This window comes from Pan paniscus, chromosome 8 (genome assembly GCF_029289425.2).
Source record: "Pan paniscus chromosome 8, NHGRI_mPanPan1-v2.0_pri, whole genome shotgun sequence".
NCBI classification, from domain to species: Eukaryota; Metazoa; Chordata; class Mammalia; order Primates; family Hominidae; genus Pan; species Pan paniscus.
The window spans coordinates 43,508,866-43,535,381 of NC_073257.2; the positions used below are offsets into that span (position 1 = coordinate 43,508,866).

At 37.9% G+C, this 26,516-nt stretch overlaps 1 protein-coding gene across 10 annotated transcripts in view; it reads right to left on the bottom strand.

The window, feature by feature from the left end:
• ZNF438 (zinc finger protein 438) overlaps window positions 1-26,516 on the bottom strand; it is a 190,844-nt gene that overhangs the window by 12,043 nt on the left and 152,285 nt on the right. For 9 of the 10 annotated variants that reach the window (XM_063607309.1, XM_034930226.4, XM_003821449.5 and 6 more), the window contains one exon: window positions 20,266-20,333. In XM_063607309.1, the coding sequence (XP_063463379.1) occupies window positions 20,266-20,302 (37 nt within the window). In that variant the 5' untranslated portion in view covers window positions 20,303-20,333. Of the gene's footprint in view, window positions 1-871; window positions 974-7,688; window positions 7,878-20,265; window positions 20,334-26,516 lie in introns of those variants that run through there. The other variant, XM_055092604.2, reaches the window with a different exon arrangement.

The following is a 26,516-nucleotide window of genomic DNA, read 5'->3' on the forward strand; positions in this document are numbered from 1 at the left end:
AGGATCTTAAATATGGGCTGTTTTTAATATGTTAAGCATACTAAAATAACAGTTTTGAAAAGTGACATTTACAGTTGGTGAGAAATTGATCTAGCTGGGATTAAAGGGAAACTAGGAAGTGTTGAGCCCTTATTATGGTCTAGAATTGGTGCTAGGTCTTTTAATTAAATCTTCATCCAAACTCTGCGAATAAGTATTACTGTTCCCCTTACACAGATTAAGAAAAATGAGGTTTGAGGAAGTTAAATAATCTGCCGAAGTCCACATAACCCAGAGCTGTCCCACTCCAATTCGAAGCAATGACCTTTTTCTTCATTTTCCTTCAAAGGGCAGGGGGATTATATGTAAAGTTGTCTGAATTTATCACAAAACATAATACCATATCTAAATTTTAAATAGAAAAAATAAATTTTGAAATAGAAATGGCTTGTCATATTCTAAAATTTCTTTTTTTTTTTTTTTTTTTGAGACACAGTCTTGCTGTCACCCAGGCTGGAATGCAGTGGTCAGATCTTGGCTCACTGCAACCTCTACCTCCCAGGTTGAAGTGATTTTCCTGCCTTAGCCTCCCAAGTAGCTGGGATCACAGGCATGTGCCACCATGCCCAGCTAATTTTTCTATTTTTAGTAGAGACGGGGTTTCACCATGTTGGCCAGGCTGGTCTTGAACTCCTGACCTAAAGTGATCCACCCGCCTTGGCCTCCCAAAGTGTTGGGATTACAGGTACGAGCCACCGCATCTGGCCTAAAATTTCTATTACCATTAAATTATACTAACTTTCTGAAAGCCCACTTATTAGAGATAACTCACAGAAAATTAATAGTCATTTGAAAGCAAAAGCATATTTTTATATTTGAATTTGCCACTTACTATCCATAGGACTCTGAGAAATCCAGAAAGGCTGTTGGATATTTGGAGAATGTGCAACGTGTGTCCTCCTCCTCCTCCTCCATTGCCATCAAAGGATTGGATCTGATGGATATCATTTACATGTTAAAGGCAGTGGAGGAAAGAACGAGGGCTCAATAGCACTAGGTGCCAATGTCTTACCCAGCTTTATTAAACTGTTTCACAATGCAGCTACCACAAATAGTATTAAGAGACAAGCACATGAGGCAATTCTCTAGATAGCTACAAACAGCTCACTTCCTGATGTCCATTGGCAGAACCAAAACCTGCTTTGTTGCTTCTGAATAAAGTTGTTCAACCTCATCTGGTCGCTGGTTTGGGCAAAGTTCCATTATTCCATCTGCTGGGGCCCACAGGCCTACTGCTAAGAGTGCAGAAGGGAGCAGGCAGAGAAAGAGAGGCGTGCCCCTGCTCTTGAAACAGGCCCCCTGGATCCAGGCTCACGAGGAAAGTTCTGCCAAGTCTTGGTCACTAAAGAGCCAAAAATTTTAGGTGTTGCTCTGGTTTTAATTTTATTAAACTGAAATACTCTATTTTCAATTTCATTCGTTGTTATCCCTGTTTTCCCTGCCACTTGGCTTTCAAATAATAAATTCCACTTGGGGTTCAAACTGTTTCCCAAGATGGTCTCTAGTTAAAATAAATATGGTAAAACCCTGGAGAGGTCTGGGATAAAAGCAATGTCTCATAACACAAGGGAGTGCAACTTAATTTTGTTGAAAAACCTATAAACACCTTTAGCCATTGCCTACCCTCTCCCCAAGCTACTGTCCAGGGTCTGCAGCAGCAGTCAGAGTCAACAGGAATTTATTGAGCACTGACTATGAAGCATGCACTGTAAAACGTGCCGGCAATAGGCACAAGTGTTCTTTTGTTTCTAAGGACTCAGGATGCCAAATGCATTTCTAGTCCACATATCTGCAGCATGGAGACCTCCTAGAGTCATCATGTCTCAGACCTAAATTTCAGGAAATTTGAGACAATGCAAAGGAAACAAGCACATTCCTAACTGGAGATCTTGTATCCTGAATCTAGTTTAGTCCATTCTCCTTGACATACTTGTGTGTTCTGCTCAATTATTGCTCTTAGCTAACTCCCCTCTCCCTCCTTAACACCACCAGTGACATGCAGGGCAACTTCCACTCAGCACAGGCCTTTGAGATTTGTCTTGTCAAACAGTGCATCCATCACCTCACTTAGCAGGGAAGGAAATTCTCATTTTCTGAGGAGCTGAGCTTCTTTATCAATACTGTTTCTTTAATATTATCCCAATGATAAGCAGATTTTATGGGTTAGGTACTGTGCAAAATATATAACATGCATTATCTCACTTAATACCCAAAAAACCTGAATTAGGAACCACTGTTGTATCTGTTTGTTTTTGAGACAGGGTCTCACTCTGTCACTCAGGCTGGACTGCAGTGGTGTAATCACGGCTCACTGCAGCTTCAGACTCCCCAGGCTCAGCTGATCCTCCCACGTCAGCCTCCCAAGTAGCTGGGACTACAGGCGCACACCAACATGCTGGGCTAATTTTTGTATTTTTTTATATATTGTTTTGCCATATTTCCAGGCTGGTCTTGAACTCCTGGACTTAAGCAATCCACCTGCCTCAGCCTCCCAAAGTGCTGTGATTACAGGCGTGAGCCACCGTGCCCGGCCAAGTCTGTTTTACAAGGATTTCTAAGCTCATAAGTAACAGTGCTGGAACTCAAATCCTAGCCCATTTTATTCCAAAGGCTCTTTCTACCTCTGCATGCTGACTGTAAGCTACTATGTGTGGTTATGGCCAGCATCTGATCTTCAGTAGAAAGATTGTGTGTTTTGGGGTTTAGACAGATTTGGTTTCAACTCCTGGCTCTGTCATGTACCTGTGGCTTTGGCACTTCACTCTCTGTGCCTAAATGTTAGGATCTATGAAATGGGCATAATAATATCTGCCTACAAAGGTCCCTGTCAGGATTAAATGAGAAAAATACCCATGATGGTGCAAGTAGTTCCTGCTACATGTTAGATGCTCAGCAGATATACTAGTTTTCCACTTTCTCTTGCTACAGACTATCAGGTTGTTGACATTTATTTTTGTTGGGAAAAAAAAGGCACAAATCTTGAATGATCAGCATATGGAAGTAGTTCTGAATCCTTAAAGTAGTGTTTCTATTTTGAAACGTAAATGAAGGAAAGAGAAAAGAAATGGCTATTACTTGTGCTGGCCTCAAAAGATAGCTTCCCAAAATGAAGACCTCAGAAGCAAAAATCTCTCTGCCCTTCTGTCCCTGGCCCTTCATTTTCCCCCCGAGACTAGCCATAGAATCTAGAATCCCTCTTCCCCAAGGTGAGTCATAGAAACCAGAACCACTTTTCCCCAAAGCCAACCATAAAACCTGAAATTATTACTCTAACCCTGGCCATAAAGAAATGATCTGATCTACTTGTTTGATTGTAGGTCATCGGACCCCCATTCCAGAGAGGGTCCTGCCTCATACCCAGAAGGAAGGGATGTTCCACAGAGAGGTCAACAGCAATCCAAAACAGACAAGCCTTGCTGGGTTTCCTCACTCACTCTATTAGCATTAGATGACATCCCTTTTGTTCAATTATATTTCTCCACAACTATCCATGTTTTGTTGAACCTCAGCATGAAAACGGACAGTTTCCCATCTTTGGGTCTGCATTCTGAAGGCTCTCGTGTCATGTAACACAGCTGATTCAATGTATATACCTTTTCTCCAATTAATCTGCTGATCTGTCAGCTCATTATCAGTGAACCTTCAGAGGGGTGAAGAGGAAGTTTTCCTTTGCCTCTACGCTTGTAAATAAAGAAACTGTATTTTAAATCTTGTGCCTCTCTTTTGACACTCACGCTGGTAGCTCAATCTTTCCTAACATCTAATCCAATCCGTCTTGCCAGGCTCTTTGATTCCCTGTCCAGACCCCACTCCCACTTGCCCTTCTGTAAATTTTTGTATCCCAGTTGATAAAGTGCTAATTGGATTAACAATTCAATGCAAATAGGGTTAACATACATGCATTTTAAAGAGCTACTTTATGGAGACACTCCTTCCCACTTTTGTTTATACCTAGTAAGTAGTGAGGCCAACTGTTGGTCTTAAACCTAGCAGGGAAGAAAGCAACTACCCTAGTAGTTGTTCAAGAAAGTGGGGTAAGTACAGATCTCAGTGGCCCTGTGATGGGGGATGGGGCCCAGAGTGGGGTTAGGGACATTTGCTTTGCAGACTTTAGTATTTTGCCGAATAAATTATTGTAAGTTTTAAGGCAGCCTGAGTACAGAAAGAAAAGTTAGGCACTGAAAGAGGAACTACAGCCCCTAAAATGGACTAAATGAGATATATAAATACAGTTGTCCCTTACCATCTGTGGGGGATTGGTTCCTCCACAGGACAATGACCTCCTTTAGACACGCAAATCCATAGATGCTCAAAACCCTGATGTAAAATGGCACAGTGTTTGCACATAACCTATGCATACCTCCTCTTGTATACCCCAAATCACCTTTAGACTGCTTTTAATACCTAGTGCAATGTAAATACTATGTAAATAGTTGTTTTAACGTATTATTTAGGGAATGATGACAAGGAAAAAAATGTCTATACATATTCAATATAGATGCAGTTCGAAATTTTTTTTCAATCTCTGGTTAGTTGAATCCATGGATGCAGAACCCACAGATGCAGAACAGGATGTGGAGGGCTGGCTATATCATGCTGCAAGAGGAAACAAGCATTCTTTGTGAAAGAATTTAAAAGCCAATTACCTAGAATACTAGTGGCAATTAAAAAAAATAACACAATGTGGTTGATAAATTGAAGTAACTAATTATTCTTTCAGGGCCATATAGTTAATGTCCCAAGGGAAAAGTACATTTAAAAAGCTTTACCATTTAAAATATATTTTAATGATTCTCAATTTCAATGAATTTCTTCTTCATTCTAATTATGAAGCTTTTATTAGTTCTTATTTCTGGAAGGAATTGTTTTTGATTTGGAATGCTTCTGATAAAAAATGGTTGAAAGCCATATGAAATTATGTTTGTTTTTAATACATTTAGAAAGATAAAGTTGTTTATTTTTTGGCAAAAATAATTTGTAGCACGCAAAAGATTTTATTCATTATTACAAAACATCCAAGCCAGTATCTTTACTCAAATCTAAGAATGACCGAGGAGCATAAGAAGTTAACTAAGAGCTAATGACCTTCCAAGGACACTAAGCCAGGCAAATGGAAACTTCTGAAATGCTTTGTTAACCCCATTCTCTCAATATTCTTTTTGTTGTTATTATCACTAAAATTGTTAATACTCAGTTGAGTCCTACAGTTGAAATTTGGACCTTGATAACCGAACTCCAACATGGTGAAAAGCAGCAGGTCATTTCATTTGACCTTCTATCACCATCACAAATACCTGTGCACACTGTCCTTCCAGAACATTCTGACATTTGCCGAGTCAGCTGTTTCTCAATGGGGCTGGTGAACATGGAAACATCCACAAAAGAGGTTTAGTGAGCTGCACAGATATGGCATGGCAAGAAATCTTCCACCAACAAATTAAAAATGGGCCCTTTTTCTTTATATTTTCTTTTTCTTTTGAGACAGGGACTCGCTCTATCACCCAGGCTGGAGGGCAATGGTATGATCATAGCTCACCTGCAGCCTCAAACTCCTGGGGTGATCCTCCTGCCTCAGCCTCCCAAGTAGCTGGAACAACACATGCACACCACCCTGTGTGGCTAGTTTTTAAACATTTTTTTGTAGAGTTGAAGTCTCACCATGTTTCCCAGGCTGGTCTCAAACTCCTGGGCTCAAGAGGTCCTCCTACCTCAGTTCCCTAAGTGTTGGAATTACAAGCATAAGCCATTGCACCCGGCCTACTTTTAGTTTTCAATAGCAGTTGCAACAGTTAAGTATCTTTGATGACTAACAAGATGACAGTTGGTGAAGAAAACCTTTTCCTCAGTGGGATAAACAGAAAGATAAGGTTTCAACATCAGAATGTGAAGTCAGTTGGAACAATTAAACTAGGACACATGCAAAAGGCTGGAAGTTTCTTGCCTTTGGTCAAAACACTATGATTATGAAACTAAAGTGGTAAAGATCACAATGTTTCAAAAAGCAGGGAACTAAAATTACAAAGATATCGCTTTTATACTATAATTTCAAAAGTAAGTTCACTTTATCTAAAAGAGGTATTTTTGAGGAATGTGCAAACTACATTTTAAAAAATGAATTGTTTCACTGTTTTATAGTAGAGTTTTACAGATGCTTTATCTTCACTGCTGATTTATCTTTAACTCACAGTGATTTATAACATTTTTTTGCTGCACGTTTTTCTATACCTCAGCTTTTATGTCAAATAGTTCATGATTTGTAAGTACAAATGCACAAGGGTGGACAGCCACGGATCTTTAAGAAGTCAAGTATTCCCCTGTTATGCTGATAATTATTCCCTAACATTTCTGCTGGTAAGTCTTGACTGTTCCTTATTTCTTTAATGAAGACACACCTTTCCTTAACATAGAGAGACCATCTACAATACTGACACTTTGAAGAAAATAATAAAAAAGAACATGAAGTCCCAGGCACTGGCGGGTACTGAGGTGACTGGTTTGTGCTGGTCACCTTTGAGGAGCTGACCAGGTTAGTTGTCTATGAGTTAGCTGGCATCTACAGATCCTGTCGTGTGACTGATGCCATCAGATTCTGACCTGAGCCAGTACCAAGAGTGAAGGCAGCGGAGTTTGAAAGCTGTGGTGACTACTTTGGATTCCTTTGCCTTTGAATTCTGCCATCCTTCTTCTCCGTCAATATGTTTATTGTCTTTTAGTGATGACTATGAAACCTGGGTTGAAGGGAATATCTACTCTCATCCACAGATGAAGAGTATGTCAGAGTTAACTTTCCCACCTCCCTGGAGATGGAGTGATGACACAGCCCACTGCTTCTCCTTGCCCCGAGGCTATGTGTGCCTGTGAGTGGTGTCTCCTTAGGTAGATCCTCCCATTCCCGAGCCGGCCTCCTGGCTGAGCATCCACACGCACTCCCCTCATATTGTAGGTTCGCCCCCTTGCTGTCTTCCTACAGAACCTTGCCTAGCTGGCCCCACCTTGTGCTCTCCACTTCCACCGCCTGTTATTTGGTGCTGGAGAAATCCAACCATTGTGAACGTTGGACAGTGTTCTAAGTTTAAAGTTTCTAGTTCAAAACCGATTCCACAGTCTATTTACTTGTCCCTAAGAGACTCTTGGTGGCCCACGTTCCTTCCTCTGCTCTTCTGAGGCACTCTCCCTCTGTCCCACCCCTGCCCTATCCCCAGGGCCATCTCTCTCTTGCCAATGTTTTTTGACATTGACTTCGTGGAAAAAAGAGAGGCTATTATGTGGGAACTCATTCACTGTCCCTTTTATTTGTAAACTCCCTTTTTGTCTTTGATTATGCCACACAAATAAATTTATAAAAACCTTTTCTGTGATGGGGGAAAGGAGAAGTACTATAACTCTAAATATACAATGCTCAAATCCTGATATATTAAAATGTACAAAAAGGTGCATCTGAAAATAAGGAAATGGAGTATTCCCAACCCTGGTCTGGAGGCTACCCTTCCTTCCAGACCCCTTGTGCCTCGGGGATACTGCACCATTGGTGAGCTCCCCAGCTCTCAGGGAGGCTGGCCTGTGACCATCCTGTCTAAAAGGAGCTGCTCAGCCCCATGTGATCACTTGCTATTTTCTTTTTCTGCTTCACTGTCCTTCGAGGTACTTACCTTCACGATGATATTACATTATCTGTCTCCTCACTAAAATGTGAGCTCCAAAAGAGCAGGGGTTTGTTTTGTTACTGCCAGGGTCTCAGTCTCCAGATCAGCAGCTAGCAGTTGTACAACATAATTTTTACTGAAGGAACGAACTATTAACTCTCAACCATATTGACATGGCTTCCTTCTGCTATGCTACTGCTGAACACAAAAACAGAAAAACAACAGCAACAAGAAAGAGTCGTTAGGCCCCATCTCCTTCCTTTTCTTCCTGAGACAATCTATGGTAGATGTGTACATATACACCGCCTCTACTCATCTATTTCTATTCTTCCCTCGAACCCCTAGAATCCTGAAGTTCTATTTTGAAGAACTAAAATGCCCCTCAGTCAGAAGTTAGACTGAATGCTTAATCTACTATCTCAAGTCCTTCACCAATTCTTGGTATTAACACCTCCAGTCCATAGATGTGAAAACAACACTTCTTGCAAGATCACAAAGCAGGTATTGAGACTTGGATTTTAACCCAGGTCTGTCTGGCACCAAAGCTGTTCTCCCTCCATTCCAACACGCTGAACTTAGAACTAAGTTGTTTAGCAATTTATCTGTTTACATGTCAGTCTCTTCCAGTGACCGGTGAGTGCCACATAATCCATCTCAATGTTGAGAAAAGAAAGATCTTTTTGAACAACCTTTTTCCAATCACAGTGCAACTGTTAGGAGAGAGAGAACATGTCTTTCTTCTAAGAGACATCTACAGCATGGTCACTGGAGAGGTAGTTAATGAACTCACACATAGCAATGCGCAATACCCTACAGCACTGTATCTATGGCCTTCTTTTAACAGAAATTCTGGTGACCAAATCAGGCTCACACCAGAATCTGACTTTTCTGAAGCAACAATTATACAATACATTTAATGACACTTTTAAGCAGTGACAAAGTAATTTTTCAATGAGTAAAAATGAAGAAAAAAAATGACAAAGGTCTTTTATAATTTTAAAAATAATATACATTTCTTAGATACTTCTTAATCTTACACCATCTTCTTCTAAAACTGATGACACTAAAGAACATTAGGACTGAAAGAAAAGTCTAAAATGCTAAAACAATTTCTAAATTCCTTATGTGGCAAGTCCTGCTCCTTTGGTAAACTTGATAATATATCAGTGCTATGGTGTAATGATTTGGATCTGAGGAATTTTCTTTTTGAGGAAGGCTGGGGGAGGAGTTCCTCAGAGAAAACAAGACAAACTGCATTACGTGTATGATAGAGAGTAGACGTCTGGCTTTGGTGTTTCTATTTATTATACTGCTGGAATGAATTTGAGCAAGATAATAATCCTTCGGCCTTCCTGGGAGTAGTTTCCTCTCTTTAGCAAGAGAGGATTAGATTAGATTAGTGTTTCTCAAAGTAGGGTTTGCAGAACCTCAGGAAGGGTCCCGAATACTCTTTTCATACTCATATCAAGATGTCATTTGCCTTGTGTCGACATTTGCACTTGTTGTGCTGATGGGGTAAAACTTCTCTAGCAACTTAGCCAAGTAAGATAGTGCCCACAAACTGTTCAAGCAGTCATATTCTTCACTGTGGCACTCTACAGTGGAACAACAAAAAAGCAGTACAAAATTTTAGTTTTATAAAATTTTGATCCTTGAATACATGCCTTTTTAATATTCTGTGATGAAATCGTTCACAGTCAGAGTACATGTCTGCTGCATATGGAAATAGGACTGTTGTTCTGAGGACAAGCACTCAATTCAGCCGTAAAGCTGACCTGGCTACTTTTTTCATGGAATACAATTTTTACTTGAATAAAATGGCTGACAGACATATGCTGAAATATGTTGAATGAACATATTAAGACTTGGGTATCTGGCAGACATTTTCTCAAAAGTGAATGAATGGAACTTGGCATTACAAGAAATAACTTCTAACAGTATTTGTTGCCAATGATAAAAGTCATTTTCTTTCAAGTGGCAATTGGAATTTTGGAAAATTTGAATTCACCACCAGGAACTTGAAGTTTCCCAGTAGCTACTTTTCAGGTAAAACTGGTGCTTATGGGTCAGGCGCGGTGGCTCACGCCTGTAATCCCAGCACTTTGGGAGGCCAAGGAAGGCAGATCACGAGGTCAGGAGATCGAGACCATCCTGGCTAACACAGTGAAACCCCTCCTCTACTAAAAATACAAAAAATTAGCCAAGCGTGGTGACAAGCACCTGTAGTCCCAGCTACTCGGGAGGCTGAGGCAGGAGAATGGCATGAACCTGGGAGGTGGAGCTTGCAGTGAGCCGAGATCGCGCCACTGCACTCCAGCCTGAGCGACAGAGCGAGACTCTGTCTCAATAAAAAAAACCAAAAACGAAAACTGGTGCTTACGTTAATGAATGATTTTTAAAATATTGCACAATGAAGTATATGGAAGATTTGCTTAACTCACTTAACTAGTGTTTTCTAAATGACCAGTTTAGTTTAACGTTACATGCGTGGATAAAAGAATCACTTAAGTATGAGACTCAAAATCTAATAGAAGACAAAAGTACATGGACAGGGTTTCAAATTTCACAGTACAACTAAACTGAAAGAAGTTTCCATCTGACAAATTTTGGCATAGTATCAAAGAAAAATATCCATGATTATCTGAAAAGCCTACCAAAATATCCCCTTCCTTTCTGACTACTGGAAAGCTGGCTTTTAAAAAAATATGTCAACATATACAACATCACAACTGACTGAATGCAGGACTAGATATGAGACTCAAACTATCTTCAATGAAGCCAGAATTTAAAGATATTTGCAGAAAACGTAAATCAATGCCAGTCTTCTCATTATTTTTTTTGCTTTAGAAAAATATTTAGGTTGGTGCAAAAGTAATTGTGGTTTTTGTCATTAGTTTTATAGTATAGTCAATTTCGTTAAACTAGGTTATTTTTGTTAAGATGTAATGAGCTGTTATCTCAAAATGAATCCATAAATATATATTTTTTATAATCACTCAATATGGTAAATATTGACAGATACAACCCATACAAGCAAATACTCTTTAGAGTCCTCAATAATTTTTGAGAGTGTAAAGGGTCCTGAAGCTACAAAGTCTGAGAACAACTGAATTAGATGAAATCTAACTTCCTATGTCTTTTGAGATTCTATAATTGTGTGTGTTGATGAGTACGAGTGGGCAGGTTTGTGTGAATGAGAATAGAAAATCACATCTAGAAATGTTTTACTTTTTGTTGTTAGGTTTTATTCCCTTCACCTTTGTTTCCTTGAGAATATAACATGGCAGATCAATAAGAGAGAGTTTTGATAATAAAGTATTAAAAGGTAAGTCATTCTAACACAAATATTAATTATAATTAAAATATCACTAGCTGTCAACATTAGAATATGAACCAAATAAAATGCTTGACAAAAATCTTATATAATGTTTCAGAAACTTATCTTACTTAAATTTATATTTATGGAATATGAGATAAGTTATATTCAAACGACATTTATATTTTTCCCCCAATTTTAAGAAATATCATCACAAGATACTCTTGGTAGTATATAATCTTTTCAAAAAACAGGGCAGTATTTTTAAAGAATTTTTTTTTTTTTTTTTTTGAGACAGAGTTTCGCTTTTGTTGCCCAGGCTGGAGTGCAATGGCACGATCTCAACTCACTGCAACTTCCGTCTCCCCAGTTCAAGCAATTCTTCTGCCTCAGCCTCCCAAGTAGCTGGGATTACAGGTGCCCGCCACCCCACCCAGCTAATGTTTTGCATTTTTAGTAGAGATGGGGTTTCACTATGTTGGCTAGGCTGGTTTTGAACTCCTGACCGCAGGTGATCCGCCCGCCTCGGCCTCCCAAAGTGCTGGGATTACAGGTGTGAACCACCGTGCCCGGCCTGAAGGATTTTTTTAAACAAAAAGTATTCAAAGTCATTTAAAATTATTTTATCCAAACAAAAGTAATCATAAGTTGCTCTTCCTAATTAATACAAGTTAGATGCTGGAATTCTATAAATGTTTTTAGGATTTTGGTGCCCATTAATTTAAAGACAAGAACAATATGTTTACTCTATTAAAAGCATTACTAGATTTATGAATTTCTATTCCTATTGCTATTAGATTTTTAAAAACAGAAAATGCCTATCCTTTATTTTTGGCTTGCATAAAATCCTAAATACCCCTGTCAAACTACTTTGCTTTTATCCCTGCTCAAGCCATCACACTAACCATCTGCATAAATAAAGATGCAAGCATCTGCTATATTGCAAATGGTCTCAGGGGCAGATGTTTCCATCCTTGTGTTCATGTCACTGGGGCTGGATACATTATTTGAACAGATGTACACAATCTGGAAGTGTTGTGTCCCACAGTGAAATGTCTCCAACTGCTTTCTATCAAAGTACATAAATGCTATTTGCACCTGCATTTATGTTAATGATATAAAGGCAGCAGGGGTTCTGACAAAGTGAGATGTGATGCTATGAAATATATTTACATGGTTAATTGGAATTTCTGAGAGACTCTGCTGCCAAACGGCCACACTGACAATGATACATACCCAAGTAAATTATCCAATTACCAGCCTGCTTTTCAAGCAACAGAAATACAGCTATTTCGGCCGGCCACAGTGGCTCACGCCTGTAATCCCAGCACTTTGGGAGGCCAAGGCAGGCAGATCACCTGAGGTCAGGAGTTCGAGACCAGCCTGGCTAACACGGTGAAACCCTGTTTCTACTAAAAATACAAAAAATTAGCCAGGTGTGGTGGTGCGTGCCTGTGATCCCAGGTACTTGGGAGGCTGAGGCAGGAGAATCGCTTGAACCAGGGAGGCGGAGGTTGCAGTGAGCCAAGATCGCACCATTGCACTCCAGCCTGGACAACAAGAGCTAAACTCCATCTCAAAAACAAAACAAAAAAGAAAAGAAAAGAAAAGAAAGAAGAAAGAAAGAAATACAGCTATTATAAACAACAAAAATACTCATAATCTAAATTTACTAATATTTTAAACTCTAATATTTTATTTCAACTTCCATATATGGCTGGTCTACTTTATGGTTTTAGGCCACCCAGGTCATTTCCATTTATTCTAAAAGGATATTTCTACAGGCATGTGTGTGTTTTCCATTTGTTCTTCTGTCAACAGTATAACATACTAATAATGCACAATGGTATTTTGTAGAAGTTATTACATCGGAAAGTTCCAATTTCCAACATTAAGGAGTTAACCAAAACCAGCTTGCAAATGTCAATCTGTACTTGCTCTGCAGCATAAAATGGTACCAAAAGTCCAAGAACAGCATTTACACCACTTGTTAAGATCAAAATGTTTCCATATGAATATCACATATTCGGAAACATAATATTTTGGTAATACATAGGGAATGATATTTTCCCCCAATAGTGAGGTCATAAAGCAATGTTAAGCACTAAATGCAAAGCATCGAATTACAGTGGTACTCCTTGCTACTGTGTGTTCAATGTGAAGGCTGGAGAATCACAGATCTTGCAATAGTAGTTTTCTTTGTAGCTTTACTGAACTAAGAATTTATGGTCACCTTCAAATAATATGTTACTTTATTAACTTGAAATTTATAATGCACAAAGTCATTTTATCTGAGAAAAACGTCATAAAAAATAGCTTTTATTCTGTAAATTATCCTGAGGCTTCTACTGTGCTTTCAAAGTTTTTACAAGGTGTATTCATATACAGTTGATTCTCATTATTTGTAGATTCTGTATTTGTGAATTTGCCTACTTGCTAAAATTTATTTTTAACCACAAAATCAATACTTGTGGTGCTTTCACGGTCATTCATGGACATGTGTGGAGAAAAAAAAAGTTTGAGCCACTTGACACACAAATTCCCAGGTTAGGCAGAACAAGGTGATGTCCTGCCTTCTTCTTTCAGCTCTCATACTGTAAACACGCATCCTTTTTACATTTCAAAAACTGCCACTTTTTTTTTTGCATTTTGTGCTTCTTTTTCTTGGTGATTTTACTGTTTACTTACGGTCTCCAGCATAGTGCTGGGTGCTGTCTAGTGCTCCTAACACAAGAGAACTGGGATGTGCTCTACGGAGAAAACACTTGTATTAGAGAAGCTTTGTTGGGGCATGAGTTATAGTGCTGTGTCTCTGAGTTCAATGTTAAAAAATTAACCCTGTCTATTAAATAAAGTATCTTTTAACAGAAATACACTTATAACAAGGTCATGTATCAGCTGTTGACAAAAATGTTGTGACTAGAGGCTCACAAGAACCTAACCTTGAATATCGCCTAGGAACAAATGGCTTAGTATTTGCTAATTCAGTGTTCCTAATAGCCTTCTAGAATATAAATACTACAAATAATGAGAATCAACCATACCTACTGCATTTGACTGTTACAGGACGAGAATTACTATCTCCATTGGAAAGATGAAGGGACTGAGGTTTACTTATTTGGCCAAGATCACAGAGCCTAAAAAGAAGCATGTAACAATGACCAGAGCTCAGCTGTCCAGATCAGTGTTCCTTCACCAGATGGAGAGGAAAGGGGAGATATGGCCAAGGAGGAAAAGAAAAAAATAGAGAGCTTAAGAAAATAGCTTTCATACCATGTTCGAAAGAGTGAAACTACGATTAGATAACAAGAATAAACCACTTTCAGGTTAAATCCCCATAAAAGGAAACCCCTGCTTGGATAGGCAGCCCAGTGTTATTAATTACAACAGCTGCAAGAGAGGAGCTTAGTTTGGTTTTATTTTCCCCCCTTTGCTTCTTTTGCTCACTGTCTCTTCAAAGGTAACAAATACTTGTTAAATGAACATTTGCTATCATTGGTCTTAGAATTCCATCCACTTTGGTGTTTCATTAAAAAGAAAAGATGACAATATTTTCACAGCAACAGGTGTGATTGATTTATAAAAACTGTTTGAGAGTTTAAAGTATTTTATACATAATTTAATATGCATTTTGAGAGCCTACTACATGCCAGGATGCTTTAAATCCTACTAAAGATAGAAAATTCATCAAGAACTTTATAAAAGACCTAACTGATACTAAGTCCAAAATAAGTAAGGTCTTTTCCTCAAACTTTAAGAATGATATGAGTATTAACTAGCTCCTCCCTAAGTATGCCTTACTTGAGTTCTAATATTCTTATTCACAAATACCAAAATGTTAGGTCTGTAAGCTGTAAGTATACACTTTTATGTCTGCGAGACATAAAATACATTTTTTAGACAGTATCATATTTTTTATTGAATCAGAAAATCTAGGGGTTTTTAAAAAAGATTCAAATATGAATTCACATGATAGACAGTAATGGCTGTGGTTGTGCAGTCAAATCATGTAAAGATTTGGGAAATTAGTAGTAGCTGTACAGCACATGTCCAGCTAACTGCAGTGGGTCCAGAGGGGGCCGCCTGTGTGTCTACGTCAAACCATTTGCTCTCTCCACCCCGACTTCTTACTTTTATGAAATAGAAATAACACTCACAATTTGAAAGCTACCTTTAAATAATACAAATGTTATGGCAGAGTTGAGAAAAGTGGTAGAAGAACTGTATAAGAAAACTTTTCTACCTGCAGAAGACTTGTCTAGGAAATGGCGAACTTAACTGTAAGGCTGACAAGTGACTAAGAATTGAGAGACTCGGCCAGGCAGCACGGTGGCTCAGGCCTGTAATCCCAGCACCTTGGGAGGCTGAGGTGGGCGGATTACAAGGTACAAGTCAAGCAAGTGGAATTTAAGCCAGGGGGTTAAATTTAAGATCAGTCTGGCCAACATGGTAAAATCCCCTCTCTACTAAAAATACAAAAATTAGCCACGTGTGGTGGTGCGCTCCTGTAGTCCCAGCTATTTGGGAGGCTGAGGCAGAAGAATCACTTGAACCCGGGAGGCGGAGATTGCAGTGAGCCGAGATTGCACCACTGCACTCTAGCCTGGGTGACAGAACAAGACTCTGTCTCAAAAAAAAAAAAAAAAAAAAAAAAGAGGTCAGGCGCAGTGGCTGACACCTGTAATCCCAGCACTTTGGGAGGCCAAGGCGGACAGATCACGAGGTCAGGAGATTGAGACCAACCTGGCTAACATGGTGAAACCCCGTCTTGACTAAAAATACAAAAAATTAGCCGGGGGTGGGGGCAGGCACCTGTAGTCCCAGCTACTTGGGAGGCTGAGGCAGGAGAATGGCATGAACCTGGGAGGTGGAGCTTGCAGTGAGCCAAGATCGCACCACTGCACTCCAGCCTGGGTGACAGAGTGAGACCTCTGTCTCAAAAAAAAAAAAAAAAAAAAAAAGAATTGAGAGACTCCAGTAAAACAGACTCTCACTTGACTTAAATGAAGATTCCTTCCTGACCAATGAACAATGAGACTTGCATTAACCCACTGTGTAGGAACTTAAAATTCATTCTGACTACCCAAGGTACAAACTTCAATGGTCAATTGGCATAATCACAGTGAACTACTTCTTAGCACATAAGACACATACATTGTCCCTGTCAGAGAATCATCTGGTGATACTGCTCACCTGTGTGAGTTTTCTTATATGGGAAGTAAATAAATTCACTTGCATTTTTAATCAGTGTGGTGACTTTGTCTTTCTTTCACCAAATCTAAATAGTTGGCCTTATTATGTTGTTTTCATGCCTCTTTTTTGAAAAACACAGTTTAGTTCATCATTTGAAAATAACAGACAAAAAAAGGTTATGGAAAACTAAATCCTATCCCTAAATCCTGAAAGAATGATATAGAAAATTGTAACAAAATAAGTCTCATGAACTTCTCAAAATTCTATAAATTATATTCTCACACAGAAAGGAATAACGGTGACACTAGGTTATAATAGAAAAATCTGTAATATAGTATAATTTATCGTTAGAGTGACAGTACAATGTTAAATCTCTTTATCTGAAATTAGATAACATTTAAATAGAAGAAACCAGAATTTCAAATTTGTTTTCTCCGTTAATAATGCTGCCAGTTCTTCCTAGCTTTAAACCCCTGGCTTAAATTCCACTTGCTTGACTTGTACATATATGTTAACATCCTGAACAAATGTCATCTCCTCCATTTTGTTTCCTGACCAGCCTCAAAATCTCTGGCTTAACCAACTGTCCTTTCATTCTGATTTTCAAAGTATGTCATACTCACTTCTAGTACAGCATTAGTCATGCTTTATTCTAATTAAGGACATGCACATATGCTGTTCCAACAGGATTTTAGAGCCTAAAAGCTCAGGCTCTGTATGATTTACCTTTGGATTCTTCATAGCATCTGATAGTTCCTCGTATGAATTACCTTGGTGATCATTAAACCTGCTTCTACCATATGAACTTTGTTTGGGGACAGTATGTTAGTACAGCATATTTTCCTTAATTTAAGCCTCACAACTCTGTTGGTGATGTCTTATCTGAATTTTATACAGAAATGCATATAATACGTGTGTATGTGTTTATAAGTTGGAAATTCAAAGGTATCATAATTTATAGCTAGCCATCAATGGTTTGTTAAATAAATCAATCTGCATTTAATTAATAAATAGCATGTGCCCAGCAAACTTCTCATGTCACACAAATTATGTACATGCAATTAAACAAATATATATGTAATATATTACGTGTGTGTGTGTGTGTGTGTGTGTGTGTGTGTGTGTGTATATATATTTAGAGACAAGGTCTTGTTCTGTTGCCCAGGCTGGAATGCCATGGCATGATCATAGCTCACTGCAGCCTCAAACTCCTATGCTCAAGCAATCCTCCTAGCTCAGCCTTCCAAGTAGCTGGGACTGTAGGCATGAGCCATCACGCCTAGCTAATTTTGAAATTTTTTTGTAGAGATGGAGTCTTGCTATGTTGCCCAGGCTGGTCTCAAACTCCTGGCCTCAAGTTATCCTCCCACCTCAGCCTCCCAAAGTGCTGGGATTACAGGTGGGAGCTGCTGTACCTAGCCATAAATTATATTTGATCATAAACAGAATCATAATTAATACATCTGATGCTTTTGTTAAAAATATTAATATTAATCTAAGACATACAGAAAGCATTTGAATGAATGAATGAGTAAATTAATGAATAACTGGGCAATTCTTAGGACTTACACGTATTCACATATATTATTTTTCCTTATTGATGTAATTTTCCATAATTTAAGTTATAATTTCTGCTCACTTTGGTTTAAAATGGCTTTAAGCATTCATATGTGTAATTAAGCATAGTATGTTTGATGAGAGAAAAAGGAGATGATCAAAAATTATTAGAAATATTCTTTATAAATTGTAAATTCTTATAGAAATATCTTTATAAATTAAATATTCTTTATAAATATATATTCTTTATAATTTATATAAATATTCCTTATAAATTTTATGATAGATCTGAGTTCAAATCTTGGATCAGTCACTTACTGGTTGGTGGTCTTGGCAAAAAGTACCTAATCTTGAACTTGTAAAATAAGGTTTACGTCTAACTTATTGTGAAAATTAAATAAAGGATGTAAAGTTGTAGGTAGAATGATTATCACAATGGAGGCACATGATTGAGGTTTTTTTAAGCTATTATATATCCTCTGTCAAATTCCAGGATTGGGCTTAAGCATCTTTAGTCCCAGAAAAGACTGGTAAGGAGGTTTACTTGAGCTCTGGGTAGGGCCAAGGGGTCTTACTTTCCGGTCAATGGAAGTATCCAAGCTTATGTGATAGCCCAGAGAGGTAGGCATCAGAACAAAACAAACTGACTGGTAAGGAGGTTTACTTGAGCTCTGGGTAGGGCCAAGGGGTCTTACTTTCCGGTCAATGGAAGTATCCAAGCTTATGTGATAGCCCAGAGAGGTAGGCATCAGAACAAAACAAACTGTGATGAGAAGCAAAGCAGCCAAGAGGTGTGAGTGCTTTCTCCCTCTGTATCAGCCAGAGCCAAGCAGCTTGTTGCTTAGTTACTCACATAGACAAACCTTTTCAGAGTCTGAAAGGAACACCTAGTCATTCTCGATTTTTCAATGAGAAAACTGAGGCTCAGGGGCAAAATAACTTTGCCTGGGGTTCCACAGCTGGTTGGAGGCAGGTATGGAATGGAGTCCAGCTTTCCTGATACTTGTTCCATTATTTTTTCTCCTAAGCTTCTCCTTGCTTGCTTGGATAAAAGAAGGTAATACCAGCTAGGACACTGAATTTCAAACCCTTGATCAGCTACCAAGTGCTGCACAAATCTTCCAGAGGATATATACCAGAGAACACTCAAGGAAAACACACGCTCTTTATTTCTAGTTGGGGTTTGCCCATCTCCTTTCTTGCCCTAGTGTTCCCGGCTGGATTTTGTGTGAGTCTCAAGGACTCTCACTCTCTCTTCAGATCAACTCCTGGGTAAGAATCAAACTAAGGGATCTAATTCCTGCTTACTCCCCATGGGTCCCCTTGGAGCATGTTTGGCCTTCCAAGGCCATTAGGCATCCCAAGCAAGAGGCGGCCTCATGGCCATCTCACTGACCAGTCTCAAAGATGAGGATATTAGTAATAGCCATTGAGAATGGTAGTTTTATCATAAGTGCCTACTATGCAAACAACAATATGCTAGGTGATTTACATATGCTATTTCCTTTAGTCTCCACATATCCTATAGAGTGGAACTTATTATCTTCATTTTATAGATTTACAGATGTGGAAGCTGAGGTCAAGTGATACACCTAAAGTTTTACAGTTAAGTGGTAGGACTGAGTTTCAAATCCAGATTCCATGTGCTCAAGAGTTATGATACTACCTTTCTCACTGATAGAGAGATCAAAGAGTGTTTGCTCTATTTAAGGGTCCTTCATAACAAATTCCCTCCTTTCACTAAAAGCTACATGTTCCACTAAGGCAACCTAATTTTGCCTCATTAAAGATATGTCTTTTTTCTCATACATGTCAGAACTTCTCTTCCGTGTGGAAGAGACTAGATGGGGCAGGGAAAGACTGGTATTTCTCCCTGGGGTTAGAGTGTACCCTTTATGGTGAGGGTAATTTAATTACTCTTGATGAAGAAAGGACTCTACCTCCATCTGGAGGTCCAGGTTCTTCTGGAAGGTCCAGAAGTGCCTGTTAAAAAATCATTATTTTATTTTTTATACATTGCATAAAGTAAAATAGTTTTTCTATTTCTTTTTAAATGGATATCAGGGGAAACAGGCAAAGAAATGTATACACAAATTCTATATCCTCTAAGTGTATGTCTACAGATGTGTGTGTGAATATATATGCATATATTCTTCTACTCACTAAAATACTTGTGTTATTTTGTTTCAATAAAGCCAATACTTTTTAATTTTATTGATATCTGTTAGTGCCAGTTAACTGCCAGTGAATAAGCAGGGCTCTGTGAGTTTTGGGTGGAATGAGATGGCTGGGCTCTCAAGGCGCTATAGCCTAGAAAAGGAGACAGGTCCTTAAAACTCAGGAATCCATATACACTCAAATTATTTACCAAAAGAAATGAGTTTTCATATATAATTATAATTTTTATTTTTAATTCTAGGAAATAAGTTACCTTATGATTAGAGGTCAATGACATTCAATGTATCAAATTAAAACTATAACAGACACATCACCATTTTCCTCAGCAGTTTAACTTACCTTCATCTTTTGGTGGTACTGATACAGAATTCTGCATTATGATGTACTGGACTTGAATAGTATCTTTCCTAAAAATAAGCAAGCACAAATAAGTATTAGAAAGTAATTGAGAGAGCATGTTAATGCATACTAAATATAGAAATTCTAAGCTGTTTTTTAAAGTTTGTTTTATAACTACATGAGTAATAAGAAATGGATTGAGCTATTAAGAATTGATGTTTTTATTTTCTTCTCATTTTTCTACAAATAGGATTTTATTGAATGTACTAGAATGGGCTTGGAGACAGATGCAATGACACATCAGGGGCCTTAGTCACACTTCTGCTCTCATGGGGTCATGTGTAAGTAGGCAAAGTTAGGATTCTCTGAAAATGTACTCTCTGATAATTGCTTCATATACTTTAAGAAGAAATAGCTAAAATGCTTAACAGTATAAAGGTAATATAATTGTAATATAATCATTTGATGAAATATAACTCAGTCATTAAAATGCAACTGTGAAGATTATGTAGCAACATAAAAAATGTTAATGATGCGATGCACTGGATAAACATGGATGAACATGCTAAATGATGGACACCAGCATTACAAATACACAAAAAATAAAGGCACAGGAAAACACATGGAAGAAAATACGTCAATATATAAATTTACAGTGTGTTTGGTGATGGAATTACAGGTGTTCTCCCCCATTCCCCATATTTTAGCTATTTTCCAAATTGTGTATAATGTAGTATTCCATATTAATAAAATATCTGAATAAGACAATTCAAATGTTTGAAAAATAGAAGTAAATTTTTTTATAAGTTCTTAAACAAAAAAATGTTCCTAAGCATGACACCAAGTACAGAGCCCATTAAGGTAAAGACTGATGAATTTTTCTATTTAAAATTTTAAATATTTTTAAAGTAAGAAAATTGGACAAAATGAAAAGGCATGATTCCTACTTCTAGCCAAGATGGAGTAACAGAGACCAGATTCATGCTTCTGCCTGAAACAACCAGAACACAGACAGAACATATGAAACAATGTCTTCAAAACACTGAACATCAGTGATAGAAGCAGTAGGCAGAGAAATTCTAGGCCGACAGGGGCGGGTCCCCAGTGAAACAGCACCTTCAAGTCAAAGTAGCCGGAAACCTGCTGCCCAAGGTGAGAACTTCTATCCCTGTTTGCCTGTTCTCTCCTGATTGGTTCTTTCTGAATAATGTCTTTTTACCAATCGAATGTTGCCTTTTCCAAAACTACCCACGGCTTGCCCTGCACCCCCATTCTGTGCCTATAAAGACCCTGGACTCAGTCAGTAGAGGAGAGAAGCAGCTTGACTGGAGAGAAGCAACTTGACTTCAGAGGGACAGCTGGACTTCAGAGGAAAGATAGCTTAACATCAGAGAGACACTCTGACTTCAGGGAAGATTACCTGACCATCCCATCCCCCTTTCCAGCTCCTCTCTCCGCTGAGAGACATCCATCGCTAAATAAAATTATCTGCCTCCACCATCCTTCAAGTGTCAGCATGACCTCGTTCTTCTTGGGCACCACACAAGGGCTTGGGACCCACTGGATGCAGGTACCCAAAAAAGGCTGTCACACTAGCCCTTTGCCCTTGCTGGTGCAGTGTAGACGCCCCACGTGACAAGACAAGGGGCCCACTGAGCTGATAACACACTGCTGTCCATAAACGGCAAAGCTAAGCTAAGAGGGCATTGTAGCATGCCCTCTGGGATTCTGGGGATCTCCCACCTGGGCACCGCCGCAGGGTGTGCATGGAGCTTGCTCCTGCCGGCACCCAAAGCAGCCAGCCTGAACCCACTCGCTTGCTCACGTGCTCCCTCCTGCAAGGGGTTGAGTGTGGCAGGCTGAGTAAACAGGGCACCCCCATTGCAAATCTGACAAAGGGGTCGAGAAAAATCCTGCATCATCAGGTCAAGAAAAACTGATCCCCGAGAGCCAGGAAACAACTGCAATGAGCCCTATTGAAACAACTGCAATGAGCTCTATGTGAGGAAAGATCCTTGCAGAGATTTCCAGAATACTGGAAAAGAGAGCTACACACAGACACAGCACAACAGAGAGGGTCCTCGCTGGGTTATTTACCTTTGTAACGATCAGCACAGGCAAGTGAGGAAACACCCCAAGACCAGGGAAAGGTCCAAGGTACACTACAGTCACAGAAGAACGGGAATATTGCCTGTTCCCATTAGCTAGGGTGAAAAAACTCATAATCCACAAAAGAATGGGTAGAGTACAAAGAAGGGTCTTGCCTTAGTAGGGGGGAATACTTAATTCTAAACTGTGCATTTCTCTGGTTTCACGTAAATCTTAAAGCAAGACATGAAAGAATCAAACTGTTTCAAACTATTTTAACTACGTACCAGAAAAAAACACAAAATATTTATAGAAACACAAAAATATCTACCACCCAATAAAGTAAAATTCATAATGACTGACATCTAATAAAAATTATCAAGCATGCAGAAATGCAGAAAAATATGATCCATAATTTAGAAAACAATCAAAACTGAGCAGGACTGACATATATTAGAATTAGCAGACAAGGACATTAAGTGTGTAACTAGATTTCATGTGCTCAAAATGTTAAGTACAGGTAGAAAAGACATGAAAAAATTCAAATAAAATTTCTAGAGATAAAAACTATAATGTATAAGATGAAAAATATACTGCATGAAATTAATGGCACATTAGACATGTCTGAAGAAAATATTAGCAAATCTGAAGGCACAGCTATCGAGACTACACAGAATGGAGAAGACAGTAAAATTAAAAAAACAAAAAACAAAAATCAGAATTGAGAGCATCAGTGAGCTGCAGGCCAACTTTAAGAAGATTAATATACCAGTATTTGAAGAGGGGAGAGATGGAAGGGCAAAAAAATTATTTTAAGAAAGAATGGCAGAACATTTTCCAAATTTGATGAAGCTGTGAACACACAGATCCAAACATCTCAAAACACTGATTCATGAGAAACATGAAAACATATTAAGGTATATCATTGCCAAACTGCTCAAAACTGGTGAAAAAAAAAAGTTTTTAAAGCACCCAGAGAAAAAGACACATTGCATATAAAGGAACAATGATAAGGATAACAACAGATTTCTTACTATTAATAAAACGATGCAAGTCTGGCTGGACGCGGAGGCTCACACCTGGAATCCCAGCACTTTGGGAGACCAAGGCGGGCGGATCACCTCAGGTTGGGAGTTTGAGACCAGCCTGACCAACATGGAGAAACCCTGTCTCTACTAAAAATACAAAAATTAGCTGGGCATGGTGGTGCATGCCTGTAATTCCAGGTACTCGGGAGGCTGAGGCAGGAGAATCGCTTGAACCCAGGAGGCAGAGGCTGCAGTGAGCCGAGATTGTGCTATTGCACTCCAGCCTGGGCAACAAGAGCAAAATTCTATCTAAAAAAAAAAAAAAAAGAAAAAGAAAAAAACAAAAACAAAAATAATGCAAGTCTGAAGACAATATACAATAATAACAACTGTAATCTAGAATTCTTAGACCTCTAGGCCCTGACGTCTTCTCTGGTGACTTCTACTGAATATTTAAGGAGGAAATTATACCAATTATATATAAGTCCTTCCAGAAAATTGAAAAGGAGGAAATGTTTACTATCTAAAAAGTCAGCATTATCTAGATATCAAAACCAGACAAATCCAGACATAGAAAAGATTCCTATGGCCCAATATCCCTCATAAGCACAGATGCAAAAGTAATAAACAAACTTCTAGTAAATCAAATCCAACAATATGAGAATACATCATGACCAAGTAGAGTTATCCAGGAATACACAACTGGTTTAACATTCAAAATAAATGCAATTTACCATCTTAATGTTATAAAAGAAAACTACATGATTATTTAAACAGACACAAAAATTGTATGTGATGAAATCCAACATCCATTACTGATTTAAAAAAAACAACCCTTTATAAATTAAGAATAGAAAGGAACTCCTCACTCTGGTGAAACACATCTTATGAGAAACCTAAAGCTAAAATCATGCTAAATAATGAAAGACTGAATGCTTTCCCTCTAAGTTCACAAACAAGAGAAGGATATCTATTCTCACCACTTCTATTCAACCCTGTATTGGAAGTTCTAGCCAGTGCAATAGAGCAAAAATAAATGAAATGTATTCAGATTGTGAAGCAAGACTTAAAATGGTCTTTATCTGCAGATGACATGATTGTCTAATTAGAAAATTCAATAGAATCTACAAAAAAAGCTCTTCTAATAACTGAGTTTAGCAAGGTTACACAATACAAGATCGATATGCAAAAATAAATTATATTTTTGTATCCTAGAAATAATCAGAAATTGAGACAATAAATCAGAAATTGAGACACCATTTATAACAGCATAAAAATGAAATAATTAAGGATAAGCCTCGCAAAGTATGCGAAAGACCTATACACTGAAAACTAAAAAACACTCATAGAGAGAAATTTTAAAAGATCTAAACAAATGAAGAGATATATACCACACTCAAAGGTTGGAAGACTCAATGTTGTTAAAATGGCAATTCTCTTCAAATAGATATATAAATTCAATGTGATCCTAATCAAAATCCCAGTAGACTTTTTGTAGAAATTAACCAATTTAATTTTTAAAATTCACATGAAAATAGAGTTCAGAATAATCAAAATTTTCTTAAAAAAGAAGAAAGAAATCAGACTAATGCTACTTTAGTTTCAAGAAAGAGATATATAGATCAATGCAACAGAATAGAGAGTCCATAAATAAATCTACACAGATATGTATTTTCATGAAAGTCCAAAGGGAAAGCTGTGGAACATGAATAGTCCCTTCAACAAAGGATGATGCTTTCTCTGTATGCAAAAAACAAAAAAGAATTTTGAGCCACACCTCACACCATATACAAAATTTGAAATGCATCATATACCCAAATGTAAAACACAAAACTTCTGAAATATAAAACTTCTAAAAGAAAATACTGTGCCCTTTAGTCGGGCAAAGGTATCTTGGACATGGCATCTGAAACATAATCCATAAAATAACAAACTAATACGCTAAACTTCATCAAAATTGCAAAATTCTGCTCTTCAAAAGATACCAATAAGACAATGAAAAGACGAGCCATAAATGGGAGAAACTATTTGAAAATAATCTGATAAAGAAATTGTATATAAAAACTCTCAAAACTAAATAAGAAAACAAATCTCCCAATTTACAATGGGCTAAAGAGGTGAACATACACTTCTCCAAAAAAGATAACTGGCCTGCAAATAAGAACATAAGAAGATGTTCAACATCATTGGTTATTAAGAAAAGATACACCTGCCTTAGGATCCAGCTAATCCCTTCCTACCAACCCAAGAGAAACGAAAGCGTATGTCTATACAAAAACTTGTACAAAGAATGTTCACAGCAGCTATATTTGTAGTAGTTCCAAGCCAGAAACAACCCAAATGTTCACCAACAGATGGAATATATAAACATACAATGGAACATTACTCAGCATTTTAAAGGAACTGTTGACCTACATCACAATAGAAATGAAGAAACATGATGCTATACGAAAGAAGATAGACATTAAAGAGCAATACTCTATGATTCTACTTGCATAAGATTTTAGAGACTATAAACTATAGTGGCAGAAAGCAGATCAATGGTTGCCTGGGGACAGGGGAGACAGAGAAGGTTGGAGGACAGACTCTATAAGCAGACCTGAGAAACAACATATACCCATCCATCGAGGTGAAGAATATATTCATTATCTTGATTATGATTAAGGCTCCAAGGGTATATACGTATATCAAAATTTATCTCATTGTACTTTAAATATATGCAATTGACTGTATGCCAATCGTATCTTAATATAGCTGTTAAAAATTAAAAGGTAAATATTGGGAAAAATTTAAAAATTCTAATAGACGTACAGACATACATTTATTCATTTAACAGATGTTGTTTGCAGTATTACTATGCACTCTGGAAAAGATATACTGGACATGGTTCTTGTATTCTTGTCTAATATAAAAGAAATAACAATGAGATAATGCTCCACTATAAAAATGAGTAAGGACTTAAAAAATTTATAAAAGACAACATTTAACAAGTAATCATCAGAAAGAATGTTAAGACTTACTAAAAATCAAAGAATTGCAAATTTCTAAAATAATACTACTTTTTTGCCTCTAAATTGGCAGAAAAATGATAATACAAACTTTGGGGGAAGTCTGAGGAAAGGGGTATGCTCATTT